Here is a 21,288-nt window from a genome sequence, read left to right as displayed (position 1 = left end):
ACAATGCATGTTAGTGTTGAAAGTATTTGTTGTGGTTTTGCTTGGTGATTTTTTTCTGTGCTCTCCTCTTCTCCCCCTCCCTTTTCAGTTCTCTTTTCCTGCAGGTGTGTGTGGCAGGGGGTGTGGCTGGCTTCTCCTGCAGCAGACGAGGCTCACCTGTTTCTCATCATCTGGAGCAGTATAAAGACCTCGGACTTTTGTGTGCTCGCTGCCAGATAATTCTGTCCTGTTCGGTAGAGTCTTGTGGTTTCTGCTCTCTAACAGCAGCTTTTGTCATTGGTTATTTTGGATTGTCATACTGACCTGTGTTTTTCTTTTTTTTTCATTCAGGTCCTCTGTGTCTCCCAGCCAGAGTCGGAGTGCCAGCCAGCTCCCTGCCTCCACTGCCTGCTAATCTTTTTTTTGTCTTGAAATTATTAGAACTGTTTTTTGGTTATTCTGTGGTGGCCTGTCCCTCTGCTTTGGGGTCCTAGTCAGCGTTGCACTTAACAGTATTCTTCATTTTTCCAAATCTTACTTCCTAAAGAGACCAGTTTCTCTCAGCAATGGCCCACAATGTCCCCTCATCTCCCCTCGTGAAGCTCAAACACAGCTTGATAAACTGTACAGTTAATCCTTTGAAGCAGAGCTGCAGCTGTTTAAGTGTACAGCTGAGGTTGAAATGGCAGAACTGGATAGAAATAATGTTGGGATCAAATTAGGTTTGGGGAAGGCTGACTGTCAGCGGAGCTGTGATGGAAGTGTGTGAGTGCAGGGAGGGGACGGAAACACTATTGCTCGACACAGCACTTTGTAAGACATTTGTTCTGTTTCAAGATCACTGATTGTCACTGTAAATGTGTCACAGAGCCTGGCAGTGTGTGGCTGGCTTCCTTGACCAGACACAGGAGAGATTCGATTGTTTTGTGATAGATTTGTCCGAGCTCGTGCTCATTGTGGGTTTGCTGTAAACAGACACGAACTGGGCTAGGTTTAGGACAGGGACTGATTCTCCACTCACTTAGTTATATTGTTTGCTAGTCTCAATAGGCTTAGGGGTGCTATTTCCTTTGTATTTTGGTTCTCGTTTTCCACCTGTACCGTAGGCCTCATTGAGGAGGGTTTTGTTTTGTTTTGTTTTGGTGTGTGATCCTGGTAAGCTCTCCTTTTTGAGAGTTCTCTTTTGGTTATGATTATTTCATTTGTTTGAAAAGCACCCAACTGCTCTTGTTGTTGTCTGGGAAGTTATCCTTTGTACCCAAATAATTTAACATCACTTGGGTTTAAACAAATAACCATTTCCATCTGGTTGTTTTTTTGTTACTTCCTTACCCCTAGCGAACTGGGTCGTAACAATTATATTATAGAGAGGTATTCTGGGAGGGCAGGGAGGAATGATTAGATAAGTAGCAGGAATAAAGGAGGGAATGACCTAGATATTAATAATATCTATGGGCACAGAGTGAGGTGTTGGTACATGTGATCATGCCCAGTGGTTTGTGGGGTGAGGTCAGGGATCAGTGTCTACTTGAACACCTTGATGGGTGGGGGCACCTTGATGTCCTGGCCTTTCTCCAGTCTCTTCTCACACTCGATCAGGTAGTTGACGCCATCAATCACTGTCTGCACCAGCTGGACCTGAGGAAGGGACACATCACATTTTGTTTTATCCTTTTTTGCATAAGAAAAATGGAGACTGGAACAATAAACGCCCTCTTCTGCTCAAAAATGTTGCTTCATGTTGCTTCAGTGCAGAGTTTCACATTACAAGAAAATTTTTCACCTGCATCTCAAAACGATGCAGAAAAAACAATCCATGCATTCATGACTTTCAGGTTGGATTATTGCAATTCCTATCTGGCTGCCCACATTTGTTGCTAAATATTCTCAAGTTGCTCCAGAATGCTGCAGCACTGACAAAAATGAGGAAGAGCGCTCATATTTCTTCGATATTAGTCTGCACTCTGCACTGGCTTCCTGCAAATTCCAGAATAGAATTTTAAATCCTTCTCCTTACTTACAAAGCCATAAATGGTCAAGCACCATCCTATCTTAAAGAGCTCATAGTATCTTATTACCTGACTAGAACACTGTGTTTCCAAAACGGAGATTTACTCATGGTTCCTGAAGTCTCCAAAAGCAGAATGCCTCTTCCTCCCTCTTGTTCTCCTTTTTCTTATCTAAGTAAACGGGGCACTGATCGCTGGATTGTGCAGACCCACAGTTCTCCTGTTCCTGTACTCCCCATGTTATGTGTCATTGTTCTTTTCATGTTTCTTGGACGGGATGTAACTGAAATGTAATTTCCCCTCTGGGGGACTAATAAAGGCTTTATGATTCTGATTCTGATTTCTTCAGTACTGGAATAGAGGTACACACTATGTCCTGCTTGGTTTATATATGCTTGTAAATTGGGGGTCCATAGGATTCAGCTGAGCTGTGGAGAGGTGGCTTATCATTGGTTGCAACTAATGCTTCACGCACCTTCTCATCATTGAAAGCTGAGATTCACCTGAAAACAATTGTCCAATATAGACATTTGGGATTACAATAAGCTATAGAATTTGCTGGACAAATTTTGACAACATGTTCAACATTTTTGAATGTAATGACTCAAACAACGAAATTAGGACTATTAGTTTCATAGGGAATGACTATTCAGCGTACACAAGTATAGTTCATTTTGACTGACATGACATAAGCACAGGGAAATGTTGTAAAAAGCAGAGAGTTGTATGAAAGCGGTCGATACGTGTCCAAAAGCATTGGCAATTTGATGAAATGAACAAGAAACTGAGGCTATGATGTGCACCAACGACAAAATGTTGTGGAGGTTGAGCTAACTGTTTTGCAAATGTAAAGAGTGTTGTGAGAAACGCACCAAAGTGACTGAGAAAAACTGTAACTACAAATACAATGCACTCCACCCAACAGAGAACAATGATAATAGAGAACAGATCATTGTGTTCCATAACTCTGTCACACAGGTGTGACAGCATTCTCTCCAGTCCTTCCCACTCCCCTCCTCTCTCAGCTTTGAAACAGCTTTGGCTTCATTTGGTCTGAAAGAAACAATAACCCTTTTACCATCAATGGGTTGCTATTTAGAAGCCCAAAAATCCAACTTGCTGACACAAAACATTCACTTTGCTGTCTGTTACATGACTAATATCTCCAAGCCAACATGGTTAAGTCACACTGTGAGGAGATGAATGTTCATTCCATTGAATCTTTCTTCATATCAGGAGGAGTTACTGATCACACACGCAATGTTTCCAAACATGCTGGCTGAGAGAGTTCTGGTTTGTTTTTTCACTTTGAAATTACTACTCTCACTGGGACACAGCACCGATGTGCAGCGCATTGTTTACGCCAGAGATCAGCTGATCGCGCTGAGGCCGGCCGGCTTGTCGGCTAGAACAACAGAGATCCCCGCTGAAATCTGGAGAAAAACACACAGAGGATGCAGGGGAGGACGGAAACAGCGGAGGAAAAGAGCTGGGTCGAGACAACAGAGGTTTACGGAGAAGAGGAGTTATAAGCCATGTCTCCCCTCTCTCATCATGGGCAACGTGCGGTCGCTGGCGAACAAGGCGGACAAGCTGACAGCACTCGCCAGGAGTCAAAGGGAGTATCGGGAGTGCAGTCTGATGTGTTTTTCGGAAACGTGGTTGCATTCGGACATACCCGACGACAACATCTCCATCAGTGGCTTTCAGACTGTTCGGGCCGAGGACTGCACGCAGAGCGGTAAGTGTAAAGGAGGGGGGCTCACTGTTCTAGTCAACAACCATTGGTGTAATCCTGGTCACATTACCATCAAGGAATGTATTTGTTGCCCGGACATTGAACTGCTGGCTGCTGGACTCAGGCCATATTATTTGCCCAGGGAGTTTTCACATGCCATCATCGTTGCTGTTTACACCCCCCCCCCTGCCAACCCGACGTCGGCATGTGACGTCATTCACTCCGCCGTGGCCCGTCTGCAAACCCAACACCCGAGTGCATTCATTGCTATCTCGGGGGACTTCAACCACATCACCATGGAAAGAACCCTGCCCAATTTCATGCAGCATGTGAGCTGTCCAACAAGAGAGGAGAGAACCCTGGACTTGTTGTATGCTAACGTCAAGGATGCATACAGCTGTTCCCCCCTCCCCCCTCTGGGCAGGTCAGATCACAACCTTGTGCTCCTCATTCCCTGTTATGTGCCTCTGGTGAAAAGTCAGCCCGCGACCACAAGGACAGTGAGGAGATGGTCAGAGGAGACATATCAGACACTGCAGGGCTGTTTTGAGGTGACAGACTGGCAGGCACTCTGTGAGCCGCATGGGGAGGACATTGATGGGCTCACAGAGTGCATCACGGACTACATCACCTTCTGTGTGGACTCCACTGTCCCATCCAAGACTGTCCATTGTTATCCAAACAACAAGCCGTGGGTGACAAAGGACATCAAAGACATCCTCAATCAGAAGAAGAGGGCCTTCAGGGCGGGTAACAGGGAGGAGGTGAGAACGATACAGAAGGAACTAAAAGTGAGGCTAAGGAGAAATACAGGAGGAAGCTGGAGTGGAAACTCCAGCAAAACAACTTGAGAGAGGTCTGGAGTGGTATGAGGACCATTACTGGCTTCGGGACAAGCAGCAGATGAGTTGAAGGCAGCACTGACAAGGCAAACGAGCTGAATTTGTTTTTTCGACACTGCAGGCCTGGCTCAAGCTGCCTCTGACTCCACTGCTGTCTGTCCTGGACGACCATCACCAACCACTCCCCTCTCCTCCCCTCCTTCTCCTTCTCACACCCCCCCATCTTCCTGTGTGAGCCCTCTTCACACCTTCTCAGACTGCCAGACTATCCTCACTCACCAACTTGAGGATTACACCACACCTCCCCTACCTGTCACCTCCACAGTGTGCTTCACTGCAAACCAGGTGAGAAGACAGCTGACTCCACTCCAACAAAGCTCCAGGCCCTGATGATGTCAGCCCCAGGGTGCTCAAAGCCTGTGCCCCCCAGCTGTGTGGAGTTATTCAACATGTCTTCAATATGAGCCTAAGTCTCCAGAGGGTCCCCATGCTGTGGAAGACGTCGTGCCTTGTTCCTGTGCCAAAGACATCACGGCCCAGGGACTCAAAGGATTACAGACCTGTGGCACTGACCTCCCACATTATGAAGACTCTGGAGAGACTCGTCCTGGAACAGCTCCGGCCCCTGGTCAAGCCACTGATGGACCCCCTCCAGTTCGCCTATCAGCCCTGACTTGGAGTTGAGGACGCCATCATCTACCTGCTCAACCGTGTCTACGCCCACCTGGACAAGCCGGCGAGCACTGTGAGAGTCATGTTTTTTGACTTCTCCAGTGCATTCAACACCATTCGTCCAGCTCTACTGGGTGACAAGCTGACAGCGATGCAGGTGGACGCCCCCCTGGTGTCCTGGATTGTGGACTACCTGACTGGCAGATCACAGTATGTGCGCCTGCAACACTGTGTGTCAGACAGAGTGGTCAGCAACACTGGGGCCCCGCAGGGGACTGTCCTCTCTCCCTTCCTCTTCACCCTCTACACCACGGACTTCAGCTATTGCACAGAGACCTGCCATCTTCAGAAGTTTTCTGATGACTCTGCGATAGTTGGATGTATCAGCAAGGGCGATGAGGATGAGTACAGGGCTGCTGTGGACAACTTTGTCACGAGGTGTGAGCAGAACCATCTGCAACTAAACGTGGCAAAGACTAAGGAACTGGTAGTGGACCTGAGGAGAACCAAGACACCTGTGACCCCTGTTTCCATCCAGGGGGTCGTTGTGGACATAGTGGAGGATTATAAGTACCTGGGGGTTCATATTGACAATAAACTGGACTGGGCTAAGAACACTGACGCTCTCTACAGGAAGGGCCAGAATTGTCTCTATTTCCTGAGGCGACTGAGGCCCTTCAACATCTGCCGGACTATGCTCAGGATTTTTTATGAGTCTGTGGTGGCAAGTGCAATTCTCTATGCTGTTGCGTGCTGGGGCAGCAAGCTGAGGATGGCAGACGCCAACAGACTCAACAAACTGATCCGCAAGGCCAGTGACATTGTGGGGATGGAGTGTGACTCTCTGACGGTGGTGTCAGAGAGGAGGATGCTGAATAAGCTAAGGACTATCATGGACAATGTCTCACACCAACTTCATGATGTGCTGGCCAGGCACAGGAGTACGTTCAGTAAGAGACTAATACCACCAAAACTCAGGACTGAACGATACAGGAAATCATTCCTGCCTGTGGCCATTAACCTGTAAACTCCTCCCTCTGAATGGCCCTTGGACTTCACTGTCACTGTCTGGTCTGTTCTGTTGAATATTTTGCAATTTCACTTTCCACATCTGTTTCCATTTTGCACATTTTTTGCACATCCAATATACTTAGTATATTACTTATTTTTATTACTGTACATTTCATTGTGTTGCATATTTTGTGTTGTATATTTCTTAATTTGTGTTGTATATTTCTTATTTACATATATCTTTAGTTTTAATATTCTGTTTCTTAATATTGCCTTTATATTTATTCCTTCTTGTTCTTTCTCTCTTTTTATTCTAATCTGTAATTCTGTTTTGTGTGGAGCACTGTACAAAAAACAATTTCCCCTCGGAGATCAATAAAGGAATTCTGATTCTGATACTGATTTCTGCAACACCCTGTTAATTATATGTATCCATAGATCCATGCCCAGGAGACAGACAAGTTCTGTGAGCTAATAAACAACTCAAGTGGAGCAGTTTGGCAAGTGAAGGCTTTGCTCTGTTGATGAGGCAATTACTCACACCCTATCTCCTCACTCGATCCCAGCATCTGTGCAGTTCTATACAAGTTTCCCTACCTCAGACTGCCCCATACGGAACAGGTTGGAGATGTCGTACACATCGTCCACAGTAGCAGTATCCTCACCACCTGTCCCTCGCTTCTGCAGATGCAGGTTGCTCAGGATCTTACCGAAGCGGGCATCCTTTTGTTTGGAGGAGAGAAATCATTCTGTACAGTTTCAAAGCACTTTAATCAACACATGACTCAAAATGCAGATCTATTGTTTTTCCTTCAGACATTTTCAAATCCTTTACAACCAACATTTAATGTTTTGGCAATATACATTGTTGCACATCGTGTCAAACTAAGTTAGTAAAACAAAGAGAAAATGCTTGTTTGGCATTTTGTAACAGCAACACAGTACAAATCTTCAACATGCATGTGAGTCCAAAATGTCCGAATCATGTCATAAAACATGAGAAAATAGCCCTAAAAATAAGTAACACAGATTGAGAAAACAAGATAACTGAGTGTGTTCATTATTTTGATGTTTTCAAAGACATGCAGATGCATGCAGATCAAAATGAATACAAAATCTACTAAAGTGTGACTATCAAATTTATTTTCTTTCTATTACACCTAATGCATTACCTTGCTCAGCAGGGGCAGCTTGACATGGACCCCGGCCCTGAGGCCTGTGCCCAGGTTGGAGGGGCAGGTGAGGATGTAGCCCAGCCTCTCATTCCACATGAACTCCCAGCCTTTGTCCTGGATCAGATGCTCCACCTTAAACAAAGAGAAACAGTTGAGTGTGTGTTTCATTCATAGAATCTCTGACCTTTGGCCTGCATGACGAATGTGTACATACTGTTCATACGCAGCAAACTGTTAGTTACATGAAGTCTGTTGCGAGTGGACTGACACAAACACTAGCAAAGCATTGGCATTAAATTGACACTCATGTAGGGCTGAGGTGTTTTGTCACTCTCTCAGTGTAACAGTGCAGTACCAGATGTTGCACTGCTTGTACTTTACTCTTTCTCTGATAGGGAAATTGGACCTCTTGGACAAATAATCTAAGCTTGCACTGCCGTGTTTGGACAATGCGTTATCGTGTGTCATTTACAGGCTTTATTTTTGTAGTAGGGCAAATACTAGTATATAGGCTATAGCCTGAGTGATTCATCAGAGCGACAGCCTACACCTGAGAGAAGGGAGTATGATGGCTAAGCTATCACCCCTGATGGAGAACATGTCTCACCCCATGCAGGACACTCTGACAGTACTGGGAAGCTCCTGCGGTGTGTGAAGGAGATACACTATGGGCCCTTCCTTCGTGCTTTACAATGAACACTGCAACCATGCTAGGCTTTGGACTTTAGTAAGAAAAGACTTTATTAATCCCCCACAGGGGAAATTAGGGTGTTACAGGCAGCCAGTTTCTCTCTCATCTCAACATCTTAACCAATCCACACAGAGACAAACACAGCCTTACCTCCTTGAGACCTTTGCAGAACCTCTCAAAGACTCTCTTCATGTTCCCTCCCTTCTCCATGGAGATGACCCTGGTGTGATCCTCCTCATTCACCCAAATCAAAAATGTCTTGTTGTTGTTGTGCCTGCACAGAACAATTTTTTGAGTTATACTGTGCTGATTTCCATAGGTTATGGTTATTTGCATTTGCCCCAAAGAACAGTGACCAGACAGTGTAGCACCCACGGAGGGGTCATTTATTCTGATGAAGTACCCAGTAAACTGGAACACAGAGCTGACATCCTTTTCTTACTCATAGCTTAGGGACTGTCTTTTTTAACCTTATCAGCAACTTCAATATAATTTACTGACTCCAAATATGAGTATATGGTAGTTATACATAAATCGAACTTTTAATAGTTTTTTCAGATTGAATCAATATAGACATGATATTTTGGAAGCCTATTGGGAGACAGTGTGTAGCATAAGTTAATAAGTAGAGATTGTTGATGGGTTTTCTCTGTTAAGGAAACAATATGATATTGGTGGGGAGAAAGAAGATGATTAACCATCAGTCACTGAGTATGACTGTTGTTTCTGCCTAGTAATACAATACTAATTTATAACAAACTTAAAAGAAAAAGACAAATCATTAAACATAACACAAAGCTAAATGTGTTGGATGAGACCTCGCAAACTCATGACAATCAGTTTGTTAGCAAAAGAGAAAAGCTGACAGTTCCAGGAAATTCTGGCCAAGTACAAGGCAGGCATGTTTTTCTCTGATATTTCTATTTCTAAAAAATATATACACAAGTCAATAGACAGTATGAATGAGTGAGAACAAAGTGTTGTACTGACATTCCTATCTTCCTCACTAGTTGTGGGGCTGGTGACAGTTCTGCCCATTGGTCTGACATAAGTGTCCAATTTGAAAAATCAACAACTATTGGATGGATAAAAAGGTACAAACATTCCTGGTTTTCAGAGTATGAATCTTAATGACAAAATCCCTGACTTGTTATGTAGTGCCCTAAGCAGGTTAAAATAACCTTTATTTAATCAGGTAAGTCCATACAGATGGCAAGACGCTATAAAAACAAATTTGTTTTTTACAGTGTCTTATACAACATTAGTTTGGGTGACCAACAAGCAGCTTTCACAAGACCACATACTGTCAGAGGTAATGTTATGCAGATAGGTTTTGTGATTAGCGAGCTAACAGCTAGGAGGCTGAAAACCCATTCAAAAGGAAAATTTGGGAAGGAGTGCCTTGTCGCTGCTGCAGAGCATCACATCAGCCTCTCGCTTTCAAAAGTGAAATAATTTGAAAAGAAATTAAAGCTGTGGCAAGTGCAACTGGAAAGAGGAAACACTGTACGTTTGTACTCTGCAAGGACAAAACAAACTGATTGAATCTATCCAATCAATCATTTCATCAATTTCCAGTATATTTAAAGTAATTGTTAGCTACAGACAAATCTCTAACATGATCATTCATAGCAAAATACTTTAAAAAGTTGCATGGAAATGTATGTATGTACTCATCGGGATTCAAAGCTAACCATGTGACCTCAAGATTAACACAAATCTAAAAAGAATTCCCATTTTTGTTTCATTCGGCTTTAAACGCTGCCTTTGAACAAGCTGATCATATTTTAATTTAAAAAAATCACGAATCAATGGGTCTGAGAAGAGCTCCTACGTTTCCATTGGATGTGTTGAAGCAAAACTTTTCTCAGGAGTTCCACAAGGGTTAATCTTGGGTCTTTTGCTTTTTAATTTGTACATGCTCCAGCTTGGCAAGATTGTAAGGAGATTCATTATACCTTACCATTCATATATTGATGACACATATGCGTATATATTGCGTTGCCAGAAACCTCTATCATCCTTTTTTTTCTTTTTTTTTTTTACTTACCAGATACCACGAGCATCTGGCCAATCACGAGCCATGCCTGTGCTCATCAGCCAGGGTGACACAGGCTTGTCAAACAGGAAATGGTCCTATTGTGAATACAGAGTTTTTTACTCAAAGTGTAAACAGTGGCTATGACCAAAACAGTGGAAACTGTGATTGGACAGCATTGTTAGAGGGAAACAGAAACAAGGGTGTGAGACTTGAGAATTCAGATATGTGGTCAATCTCTCTCATTATGGGTAAGGGAAAAATGTCTTGGTAGCCACGGCCCACCATGTTATGAAACTGCTCCCCTTTTCCCTGTGTTTTAGTCAAGTAAAGTCAGTTATATTTGCATGACCCAGTACCACAAACCACAACTTTACCTCAAGGGGCTTCACAGCATAGAACACCCTCTATCATGAGACTCAATTCAGGAAAGGAAAAAGTCCCCCAAATACATTTTAATAGGGAAAAAATGGAAGAAACAGAGAAGGAATCATTCAGTAGATGTCATAGGTACAAAATAAACAAAGTAAAATTACTGTATGGACAATCAGGATGACAAAACACAGAAGTTTTAACCACATCCACAGTCGATAAACATTCTCACTATGAGTGCATGTGATTCCCATACAAGCTCTTGTTTTGACCGGCATATCCACATTGATTTTAGAAAGTCTGGACAGTAAAAAACTACATGAAATGTGTTTTTTGGAAAATAGATCCAAGCCACATTTGGAGGTGGTGTGAAATACAATTAGATCGTATTTTTACAGATGCGATTTCAAAGTGTCTTTTGCATCACAAGCAATGCGACACACAAGGAAGAAAAGTGACTGAGGAAACCAAGAAATATCAAAACTCAGCAGCGCTCCTTTTCTGAGTTTGCCTGGCACGATGGAGAAGTTCTGCACCATGACTTCACAATGTGATTGATGGCCATTTTTTATGCTTCCACATTGGAAAGGTGCATTACCAGCATCTGTTGCCTACTACATAACCACAGCGACCCATGCAGATATGTTGGAATTGTCTGGACACACAAATCTAATCACTTGCAAATAACAGTGCAGCCAGTCTTAAAGATGTCATTTCAGAAACAAATCTTTCTTGATTTGCCTGCAGTCTGAGCTGAAATAACCTCATTGTGAATCATATTCCGACACTAGGCATTACTATTGCTTTGCAGATTGATGCAGTGAGTATTTCAAAATCCAAAATTGTTGAAACAGGTCCACTGGCAGATCATGTGTAACCACTAATGCTACTGTATTAAAATGATTGATTATAACTGGATATGAAATAGAAAGTTGCTTTGGTGTTGTATTTCACGAGAATTATTTTTATATTTTATTGTTATTTAAGGCAATCCACCTTTAAAAAGATTCTGTTTCTACAACCCTGATATATATATATATATATATATATATATATATATATATATATATATATATATATATATATATATATATATATATATATATATATGTGTGTGTGTGTGTGTGTGTGTGTGTGTTGCATCCTGTATCCTGCATCGAGCAGCATCCCCACATCACTCACATCAATGAGCTGTTGCTGCTCCTTTTCTGTCATCTGGGTGAGACTGTAGTACCTCCCAGCCAGGTCATCTTTCAAGCCTGTGAGGGCATCCACCACCACCCTCTCCACCTCCCTGCGCTCTGCCCGAGTGCAGGCGGGAGGAAGGCTGAGCCCCCGGATACTGCGGCCCGTTCTCACCCTGGAGGATAGCACATAACGCTCGTCAAACTGGCCCGACTGGATCTGAAATGAAGACAGGAAGGGAAATATTTTTACGTATGTTTTGCATTATTTTACGTCTTCATTCAATGTACAATAATAACATTGATGTGAGTTTCAGTGATAAAAAATACAGGCTGATGTTCTCTCTCGAGGCGGGTTGATCACAGTGGTTGACTTCAATATCAGACGGCACAACCAAAGACCTCTATTTTTTTGCAAAGGCTCATTGAAATAAAGCCTGGTGAAAAACATAAAGGAGGAAGAAGAGTTTCACTCTTCATTCATTTAGGTTGTACCTCTCAAGCTGGGACTAATCATACTAGCATACATGTAGCCATCAAGCTAGCCCGCCAACTTGCCTGCTGACATTACATCCTTCATGTATTGGATTGTCTTAAGCGTTTGTGATGTTGTGTTACCCCTCTGCTGTGTGTGAGCATAACACTGTGCATGTCACACATGTAGGTACACATATTTCAGCACAGTCATCGAACAATGCTGTAGCTTGGCTATACTCGAGATAAAGTGACTGATATACTGCAGATTCATTGCAGCCATTGACCATTGGTTGTTGCGATGACAAAATATGGTATTTGGTCATCTCTGATCAATATTGTAGGAACAATAAAAAAACAATGGTTGCTTATTTGTTTGCAATCACGTGACGTGGAAATGAAAACTGTAATGGATGAGATGAAGGAAAGTTCTCACTGGGCAAGTTTAGATGAAATTACGACAGAAAGGTATAAACACAAAATCAGAACATATGTTGGATGTGACCCTTACGTTATGAAGAGGAGCAACAACTTTTGGTCCTCAATACAAGCTACTCCTGGTTCCTTGGTTGAATCGACCATAAAAGATACAAAACACAGGTATTTTGAATGCATGTTATAGTGTTTCCATGCAGACAATCACTTCCTGCCCTCCATTTGCAGTTTGCGCCACAACAAAAGAGTGACGTGATGTCATCTGCAAACAACCTACTGCTAAGTATCATAGTTCTTAAACAAAAGCAGCAAGTCACAAGCCCGAGGAATGAAACCACCTCTCAGATAAGAAGCTGCGTGAGGGTATTACCTTGCTGGCATCCAGGTCGGTGGGGTGCTTCATGGTGCGGGGATCATAGCCGTTCTGCCTCCCTTTGATGACAGGGTCAAACAGTTCTGCAAATACCTGAAACAGCCCAGAATTTAAAAATACAAAAAATGAGACAATGGATAAAGACTCCTGTGCTGTAATACTCCTTCCCCTGGAGCAGGAACGGAGGGTTGGCTGACTGCAATGTTTTTTGAGCTGCACTCCTTTGTCAGGGTTGTCCTTGTTGCTGCAAACTCCAGCTGGTGGCCTGAGGAGGCTGTGGTCAGCCATGACTCTTGTACAGTAAACATGGAGGTGTTCCAGCCCCTTATTTTCACCCAACAGTGAGGAGCTTGCATGTGTTTAAAGGCATAATGATGTCTGACCTCATAAGACTCCTCGTCTCCTGCCACCATGCCAATAGACGTGATGCGGGGTTCCCCAGGGTTGTCCACGCCCCATTGGATTGCCTGGTCCAGTGTGTAACCATTGGGAGTGGCCTTATCACACAGCTTGGCATAGATTGCAGGTGTCAGGTTACTTGCCATGAAGTTGTTGTGTTTGCGCAGGTCAGGGTACTCAGCACTGCACAAATACAAATGCAAGATAACATATTATATTGCTGCATTGATCGATGAGAGAGAAGCACTCTTTTTAACAGTGTGGACGCATGCTAACCATGGAGCAGTGTTCTTGGAGCAGGTGCAGAGTCAGGGACTCGCTCCGGGACACTTCCATGTGACACATACACAGTGTCATACATGGAGCAGGACAGAGAACAAAAAAATGCTGGAATGCTACTGCACCAGTAACCCCAGTGAGAGAGGGTATATGAAGAGGATGTGGGACCTATGGATGCTTCAAAACCCCACATCCATGAAGACTGCAAAGCAACTTGTGACCCAGTGCTCTAATATCCATAAGAACAACCTACTGTCTCAATTAGAGATTAATGAGGTACAATGTGCCTCATCCACGGTACAAAGATGCTACAGGAAGGGGGAGCCAGGACGACAGGGATGCAGTGCAGGGATGACATCTGCATCCCCGCATAACGAGATTGGGTACCAAGCTCCAAGAAGCACAGACACCCTGAACACAAGGGCAGCTGACCTGAGAGAACAGATAACAGAATCCTGAGGGAACACAACTACCTACCTGCCAAGGCTAAGAGACAAAGTATCAGATGAATCTCTACTGGAAGATGTGAATATGTCACTGATGACTATTTCCACAAAAACCATCACTGAGACCAATCAGCTGATGTATGCAGTGGCAACAGTCATCCTGCGCATGGTAGGCTACAAGATGAACAACAGTAGCCGGAAGGAGCAGGGAAACCCTCCATGGAAGAGGAGACTGGAAAGCAAGATCACGGCAACAAGGAGGGAGGTTAGTGTGTAAAGATCAGGAAGGAAGTGCCAAGGAAATACAACAAGCTGTCCATAGATGAAACTCTGGAGACTGCTAGGCTCACTGCTCTGGCTACCCGCCTCAAGAGACACAGCAGAGAAGCTGAGACCAGGAGAATAAATAAACTGTTCTCCAACAACTCAGCTGAGGTCTACTCTCAATGGCAGGGTAGTAAGAAGACCCAGAAAGACCCACCAAAGTCTGAAACTGAGCTCTACTGGAAGAGTATCTGGCAGAAGGATGCATCGCATAACACCAATGCCCAGCGGTTGCTCAAATTGAAAGCAGACCACAGTAACCTCTCAGAACAGGAACCAGTCAAAATTACCACTGCAGACATCCAAGAAAGAGTGTCTAAGATGAAGAGCTGGACCTGACATGATCCATGCTGACTGGCTCAAAAAGCTAACCGCACTTCATGAACGACTGGCAGCACAGATGAATCAGCTGCTTTCAGAAATTCTACATAAAATACATATAATTAGAGATTGAAATAGGAGTGGTTGATGCTAATATAATAGAAAATCTGAAGTATAATACTGTACTAATATCATACATCATGATATAGAATGCCCCATCACAATAAAATGGGTGTATGAGTGGAGAAATTGTAAAATAATACAGAAAATAAACTTTGTTGTGAGTCATTCAATGTCTAGTATGTATGCATACTAGAGGGGTGCATTGCTCGGACTGTGTCATACAAACCATCTGGCTGAATGAGTTACTCAAAAGTAGTGTGTGTTTGATAAGATCCAACCATACTTGTTTGGGACGATCCATAATGGAAGATCCATTCATCTAACACCAGAAAGACAACTGTACTGGCAAAATGTTCTACTAACAATGTCGCATGTGACCTTAATACACTGTACTGTCCTTAACCTATCAACTCTGCTTCCTACAAGTGAAGATGGAGAACCTCATTCTTGTTTAGAGGTGGTTGACACTGTGTCAAAACCACATGATGCGCTGTTTGACACACCCCTGTCCAACCCTGACTGCTTTCTTTGTAGACGGTTCTGCCATGAGGGATCCATGCTGACTTTAGGAAGAAACAGACACCACACATCCCACTCACCATCAATGGCAGTGCAGTGGAGTCTGTGAAAAGCACTGGGTTCCCAGTTCCTGGGAGTGCACATCACAGATGACCTGACATGGACCACCAACATCACATCCATAGTCAAGAAGGCACAGCAACGCCTCCACTTCCTTCACCGGATGAGGAGAGCTGACCTTCCCCCCTCTGCCCTCACCACTTGCCACTGAGAGCATTCTAACCAGCAGTCTCTCAGTCTGGTATGGCAGCTGCTCTGCTGCGGACAAGAAGGCCCTACGGAGAGTGGTGAGGACAGCGGAGAAGATCACCAGATCACCCCAACCGGCAATCCAGGACTTATACCCATCCCGCTGTTACAAGAGAGCAACCAATATCATCAAAGACCTCACCCACCCAGCACATGTACTGTTCACCCTCCTCCCATCTAGAAAGCGCTACTGCAGCATGCGGAGCAAAACTACCAGACTCAAAAACAGCTTTTTCCCTCAGTCCATCAGACTACTCAACTCACTCTAGAAAATCCCATGATCATTACACAAAGACCAACTGACTGTCAAAATAACTTAAAATAACTCAATGTTTGCACTATGTTCTTTATATGCACAATATCATACATGTTTACAATTGCATCCCCATGCTGCTTCTGCACTCGCACATTCTACATTGCGTCTTTTATTATTACACCTCAATAACATAACTCAAATCTGACTACACTCTGGCACACTGTGAATATTTTATATACATCACATGTCTATTGTCTGTCTGTATAAGTTGTGTCCAGTACTGTTGTCTGTTTGCACTTTGTTGTTAAATGTTGTGTGTTATATATTACTTGCACATTGAAGTATGGAGAAACGCAATTTCAATCCTCTGTGTAAACACCTGTTGCATTGTTTGGTTGACAAAGTTCACTTTGACAATCATAATGTGATTGAAAGTGCCATATTGCCTAATAATCTGCTCAGACAGCCGAATTGTTTGCACTAACCCGTGCTTTTATTTTAGGAAAAGAACAAACCATCACAGTCCACACAGATTCTCAATATGCATTTAATGTCTGTCACAACTTCTATGCTTTGTGGAAAAATCGTGGTTTCTTTACTTCTACAGGCAAACCAATTGCCCATTGGAGTCTCATTATTAACCTCTTGTCTGCATTACCTCTACCACCCTCAGTAGCAGTATGCAAATGTCAAGCTCATACAGGATCTATTGACCCTGTCACATGGTAATGCAGCCGTGGATACTGCTGTGAAAGTGGCTGTTCTCTCACCTGTCTCCTCCATTTTGCAAATGCCCTTGTCTGTCCAACATGACGTTTTTTCTCTTAATGATGTCTCTTTGCTTCAAACAGGAGCTGATAATGGAGAAAAAGCATTATGGAGAAGAAAAGGGTGTAATGAACTCCCAACTGGAGTCTGGATGAACTCTAAAGGCCTCCCAGTTCTCCTGAAGTCCATATTCCCTTCCCTAGCAAAATTGAGACATGGTCCTGACCATGTATCAAGAGGGGGATGATGGATATTGTAAATAGATTATGGTATGCACCAGGATTTTGAGCATTTGCTGAAAATTTCTGCAAAAAATGTTTAATTTGTGCAACAAGCAATATTGGCAGAGGTGAAACAATGCCCTTGTCAGCCCATCCTTAACCAGAGGGTCCTTTTGAACATTTAATGATGGACTTCATTGAACTTACTCTTTGCAGGGGTTATAAATTTTGCCTTGTCATTGTTGACATGTTTTCAAAATGGATTGAGTGTTTCCCATGTGTTACAGGCCAAGAATTAAGGCCTGTATTTTATTTTGAAAGTGGCTCAGTCCCTTTGTTGTGCTGATTGCCTGTGTTCATTTGCAGGTGTGTGCAGGGTTTAAAAGCCATGGCCACACCTCTTTCTTTCTCTCTCTTCATTCTCCTTCACAGGTCCAGGTCAGAGCCTGACAGGCTGCAGCTGAGACCCACATTTAGCTCTTTTCAGTTTGTCATTTTTACAAAATAAACCTCTTGTTAAGGTTCACCTTGTGGCTGTGTGTTGCTCATTGTGTTGCTTCCCTTTGAGCCAGGGTTGTAACACATGTAAACATGCTACAGCTGTCTCAGTTGCAAAAGCATTATTGAGAGAAATAATCCAAGATGGGGACTTCCATCCAAGTTAACCAGTGACAATGGCTCTCATTTTGTTAACAACGTAAATCAGAGCCTTTCAGACAGCCTCCAAATAAATCTGAAAACACATTGTGCCTACCACCCAGCTGGAGGAGGGGCAGTGGAAAGGGCTAATCAGACTTTGAAAACACAATTGACAAAGTTAATGGCAAAAACTAATCTTTCATGGGTCAAAATAGTAATATCAATTTAACTAACTATAGCTAACTATAGTACCTGCTGTGCGTAAGCATTGAGCAACCATCTGTTTTACTAATGCCATACACAGGAAAACCACTGGTTTTTCCTGTGAGACCAGACACAAGCATCTTTCTGGCTCTTTTCTAGCTAAACTAGTTCTGTGTCATTCTTTGTCTAATACGAACATTAGCTACTCAAAATTCCCTTTAATGGCTGTTAAAAGTGTAGAGCAGGTGTGTTTTTTGTGTTATAATTTTGGTGTATGATTAATAAAAGACACATTTAACAGGTGTATCTCCACTCTAAAAAAAACATTATGTAAAGCTCCAGTAATGAAGGAGAAATGTGGAGCCACAGCAGCCTGTAATGTTTCAATCATGGTGCGTTTAAGGAACCTGTTAATGGCTCTTGGTGTCCTATAGCAGTTCATATAGTATGTATGTATGTATGTATGTATGTATGTATGTATGTGCTATTTGTTGGTGGGGGTAATGGTACCTGGGAGTGTACCTCCTGCGTACAGAAACTCCAGCGCTGACATGTTCCCGGTGGAACAGAAATCCAGCCATTGCAGAGCCTCCCACCAGCGACAGGATCCCAATGTTCCGTTTGGAGGAGAGGATTCTAAAGAAGCTGTTTGGCATTTTAATTTTTTTTAAAGGCATTAAAAAGGTTATTATTATTTGTTTATATTATTATTTCCACAGCCGCACGGTGGAAGGGACAGGTGGAGGGGAGCGTCAGTGACAAGGAGCCTCTGATGGAATGACAACCGGGAGAACAACTTAACAGGAGCGATATGAAAATGGACAGAGGCATACAGCACCAGACAGGAAATTCAGCCATAGCTTCAAAATAAAAGGACAAGCGCTGCCAAGACCATCTGTTTTCAAGTTTGATTTGTTGACATATGCACAACAATTACAGTGAAGCAGTCCTTCACAATCAAATTCTACGACAAGTGCTCTTACATATACATATATACATAAGTATAAAAAAGGTGTATAAATAAAGTGGAACAAAACCTAATTTGAATCTAAGGTAAAAAAAAACAACAACAACAACAACAGTGAAATACATGAATATTATATAAAATAAGTAATAAACTATAATATTAAAACTGCATAGCCAGGTGAGAATTAGTCAAATGTTTTTACTGCAATGTAAACAGGTTGCGTAGTAATGAAGTGAATGATGAGGACAAGTTGTAGACAGGGATGCATATAAATAAATGTATATACTGTGATGACTACAGGTTCAAACAAGTAGTAATGAATATATATATACTGAGATGGAAACAGGTTGTAAACAGTTAGTAATCATTTTACTGATTCTCTTGCCTGTCTACTCAGAGTTGGAATAATATTCTATGTATGTTCTTTAAGGAAACAAACCTGCTCCAAGGAGAGACCCGACCAGTGTCCTGTGTCCATGGCGACACTCGTCAGTATCCTACTACTACCATGAAACTGGTCACAACACAAGGCATGTGTGAAGTCAATGCAGGGGTTTTGGATGCCCTGCCAGTTTCAGTCCTCATAGGATGTGATTGCCCCCTATTCCACAGACTGTGGAGGGAAGGGCCTCAAGCCAGGGGAGGGGGAAATGTGATGTCATGAGAGGTTGTGTCATAGAGGGATATACATCCCCTCCAAATGGCTGCAACAAGAACTACAACCCATCATGGCAGCCACTAAAGAACTACAAAGCCCATGGTCAGGAGGGCAGTCCGGGCAAGGGTTGCTGCCCAGCTGAAGGGCATGAGCTGATGGCCCAAGTGAGGGTGAAGTGTGGAGAGAGGAGTGTGTGTGTGTGAAGGTGATGGCACAGAGACAAAGGAAGAGCAGTCCTTTTGATTTTGTGAAAAAGGAGACGATTATCCTCAGTTTGATTTAAGACTCCTGATTTGTTTTGTTGCATTGGCTGAGAATACAGTAAGTTGTCCTGTAAATTCAACACATTGAATTTAATTTGGAAAACCAGGCCTGGCTGTCTTCCTTCCCTGCACCCACACCTCAGGACCCCAAGAGAAAAGCTCCCGACCTTTCAAGACATCACAATATATAAATTCAAATTGCAATTAAATAATCCAACCAGTGCCCAAGTGTCCTGAGTCATCTCCGTGGATACTGAACACTGTCTGCCTTCAAGTGCAAAGAAAACAGTTAAAGCTAAGATGGGGCCCAAACTACATTGAAACTCTTCAAGGGATTAATCAAAATTAACACGTTATTTTGACAGTCGCACTGTTAGTGCCTTTAATTTCACTGTCAACTATCTATGAGCCACGTCAGCAAAAACATACCCTCACATCTAGAGTATACATATACAATATGTATATATTATATTGTACATATATGACATTCAACAATGCAAAAGAATTTGAACCTCCCATTGATATATATAAAAATCGATCAGCAGCTATTTTGATAACTGATTGTTTTAAGTATTTTAAGCAAAATACCAAAAATGATTTGGTTACAGCTTCTCAAATGTGCTTATTTTCTTATTTGCCTCTGGTATTAAACTCATATCTTTGACCTTTGAATAAGGTTTTGGACCAGCTGATGTAAAAAAATTAAACTATTTTAATACACTGTCTTTAGCCATGAAAAATTGCAGGTGCTATTTTCTGACATTTTACTGACTAAACGATGAATCAAGAAAATTATTTTCAGCTGAAAATAACAGTAAAAATAAGGCTTAGTTCCAGCCATAGTCACATGTTGTAATGTTTGACTGTCCACATACTCTTGGCCATTTAATTTGTTTTCTACTTGTCTGTAAGAGCCAGAAGATCAGAGCTCCAGCCAAAAGTTACACTTTTATTATTATTACTTTTTTTAAGTTTTGCATGTGAATGCAGTCCAGCAGTAGTACTACAGTATATGTTCAAACACATCCTGTGTCTTGTAAACTGACTCCACATCCTGCAGAACTACATTATGAACTTTGATCCGAGCACTGTACGCCAGCTGGGTCCTCTTTAATCCACCGATTATTGAATTATCCTCCATGAGCTCCAAGGACCTCAGGGCCTGAATCTGGAACAGTGTTTCTAAACTAGTGACTGTAAAGTGGACTCTGCAAATTCATTCTATTTAAAATGCTTTTTAAAACAAGCACTGACAAAAATGAGGCACCTGACAGCATACAGAACAGTTATGTACATACAGAAACACCATGTGACAGAAAAGTGAGGTCAGATGAGGTCACAGTGTGGAAGTGGAAAACTGATCTGAGGTCTGTGATGCCTAACGTTCAGGGTTTCTTCAGTTATGTGCAGCAGTTATGTTCAATAAAATCTTTCTACTATAAAGAATTGTATCAGAAAAACTCGAGTTGCAGATCAGTTTAGACCTACATTTTCGACTTTGCAAATCTAAATTCCAATTATAAGTAGTCATTTGGCAGACGCTTTTATCCAAAGCAACGTACATATGAATTCACACACCGATGGCACAGCACGGACCTC

At 42.6% G+C, this 21,288-nt stretch overlaps 1 protein-coding gene across 2 annotated transcripts; it reads right to left on the bottom strand.

The window, feature by feature from the left end:
• Nucleotides 1-1,348: 1,348 nt before the first annotated feature.
• Nucleotides 1,349-18,463, bottom strand: LOC139337806 (creatine kinase U-type, mitochondrial-like). Of its 2 annotated transcripts, none has more exons than XM_070972575.1 (9): nucleotides 18,312-18,463; nucleotides 13,377-13,575; nucleotides 12,991-13,086; nucleotides 11,710-11,931; nucleotides 10,168-10,253; nucleotides 8,268-8,391; nucleotides 7,424-7,558; nucleotides 6,849-6,974; nucleotides 1,349-1,617 (listed from the first exon to the last, which is right to left on the bottom strand). In XM_070972575.1, exons 1-9 carry the CDS (start codon nucleotides 18,455-18,457, stop codon nucleotides 1,504-1,506), a joined length of 1,248 nt encoding a protein of 415 aa, XP_070828676.1. In that variant the 5' UTR covers nucleotides 18,458-18,463; the 3' UTR covers nucleotides 1,349-1,503. The 2 variants fall into 2 exon arrangements, with proteins under 2 accessions (XP_070828676.1, XP_070828677.1); XM_070972576.1 differs by lacking the exon at nucleotides 18,312-18,463 and adding an exon at nucleotides 13,669-13,740.
• Between the last annotated feature and the right edge of the window lie 2,825 nt (nucleotides 18,464-21,288).

Source organism: Chaetodon trifascialis, chromosome 10 (genome assembly GCF_039877785.1).
Source record: "Chaetodon trifascialis isolate fChaTrf1 chromosome 10, fChaTrf1.hap1, whole genome shotgun sequence".
In the NCBI taxonomy this organism is placed as follows: domain Eukaryota; kingdom Metazoa; phylum Chordata; class Actinopteri; order Chaetodontiformes; family Chaetodontidae; genus Chaetodon; species Chaetodon trifascialis.
The sequence above is the reverse complement of the archived record's forward strand: the minus strand, read 5'-3'. Positions and strand labels throughout refer to the sequence as shown.

Bases quoted from the DNA above. Each gene is read 5' to 3' on its own strand.
- LOC139337806 (XM_070972575.1), bottom strand. From the start codon at position 18,457: ATGCCAAACAGCTTCTTTAGAATCCTCTCCTCCAAACGGAACATTGGG. The intron at 13,576-18,311 runs GTACCATTACCC...GTATTTGTGCAG, and splicing joins CGCAGGAGGTACACTCCCAG to TGCTGAGTACCCTGACCTGC. The intron at 7,559-8,267 runs GTAAGGCTGTGT...TCTTTGTTTAAG, and splicing joins TCTGCAAAGGTCTCAAGGAG to GTGGAGCATCTGATCCAGGA.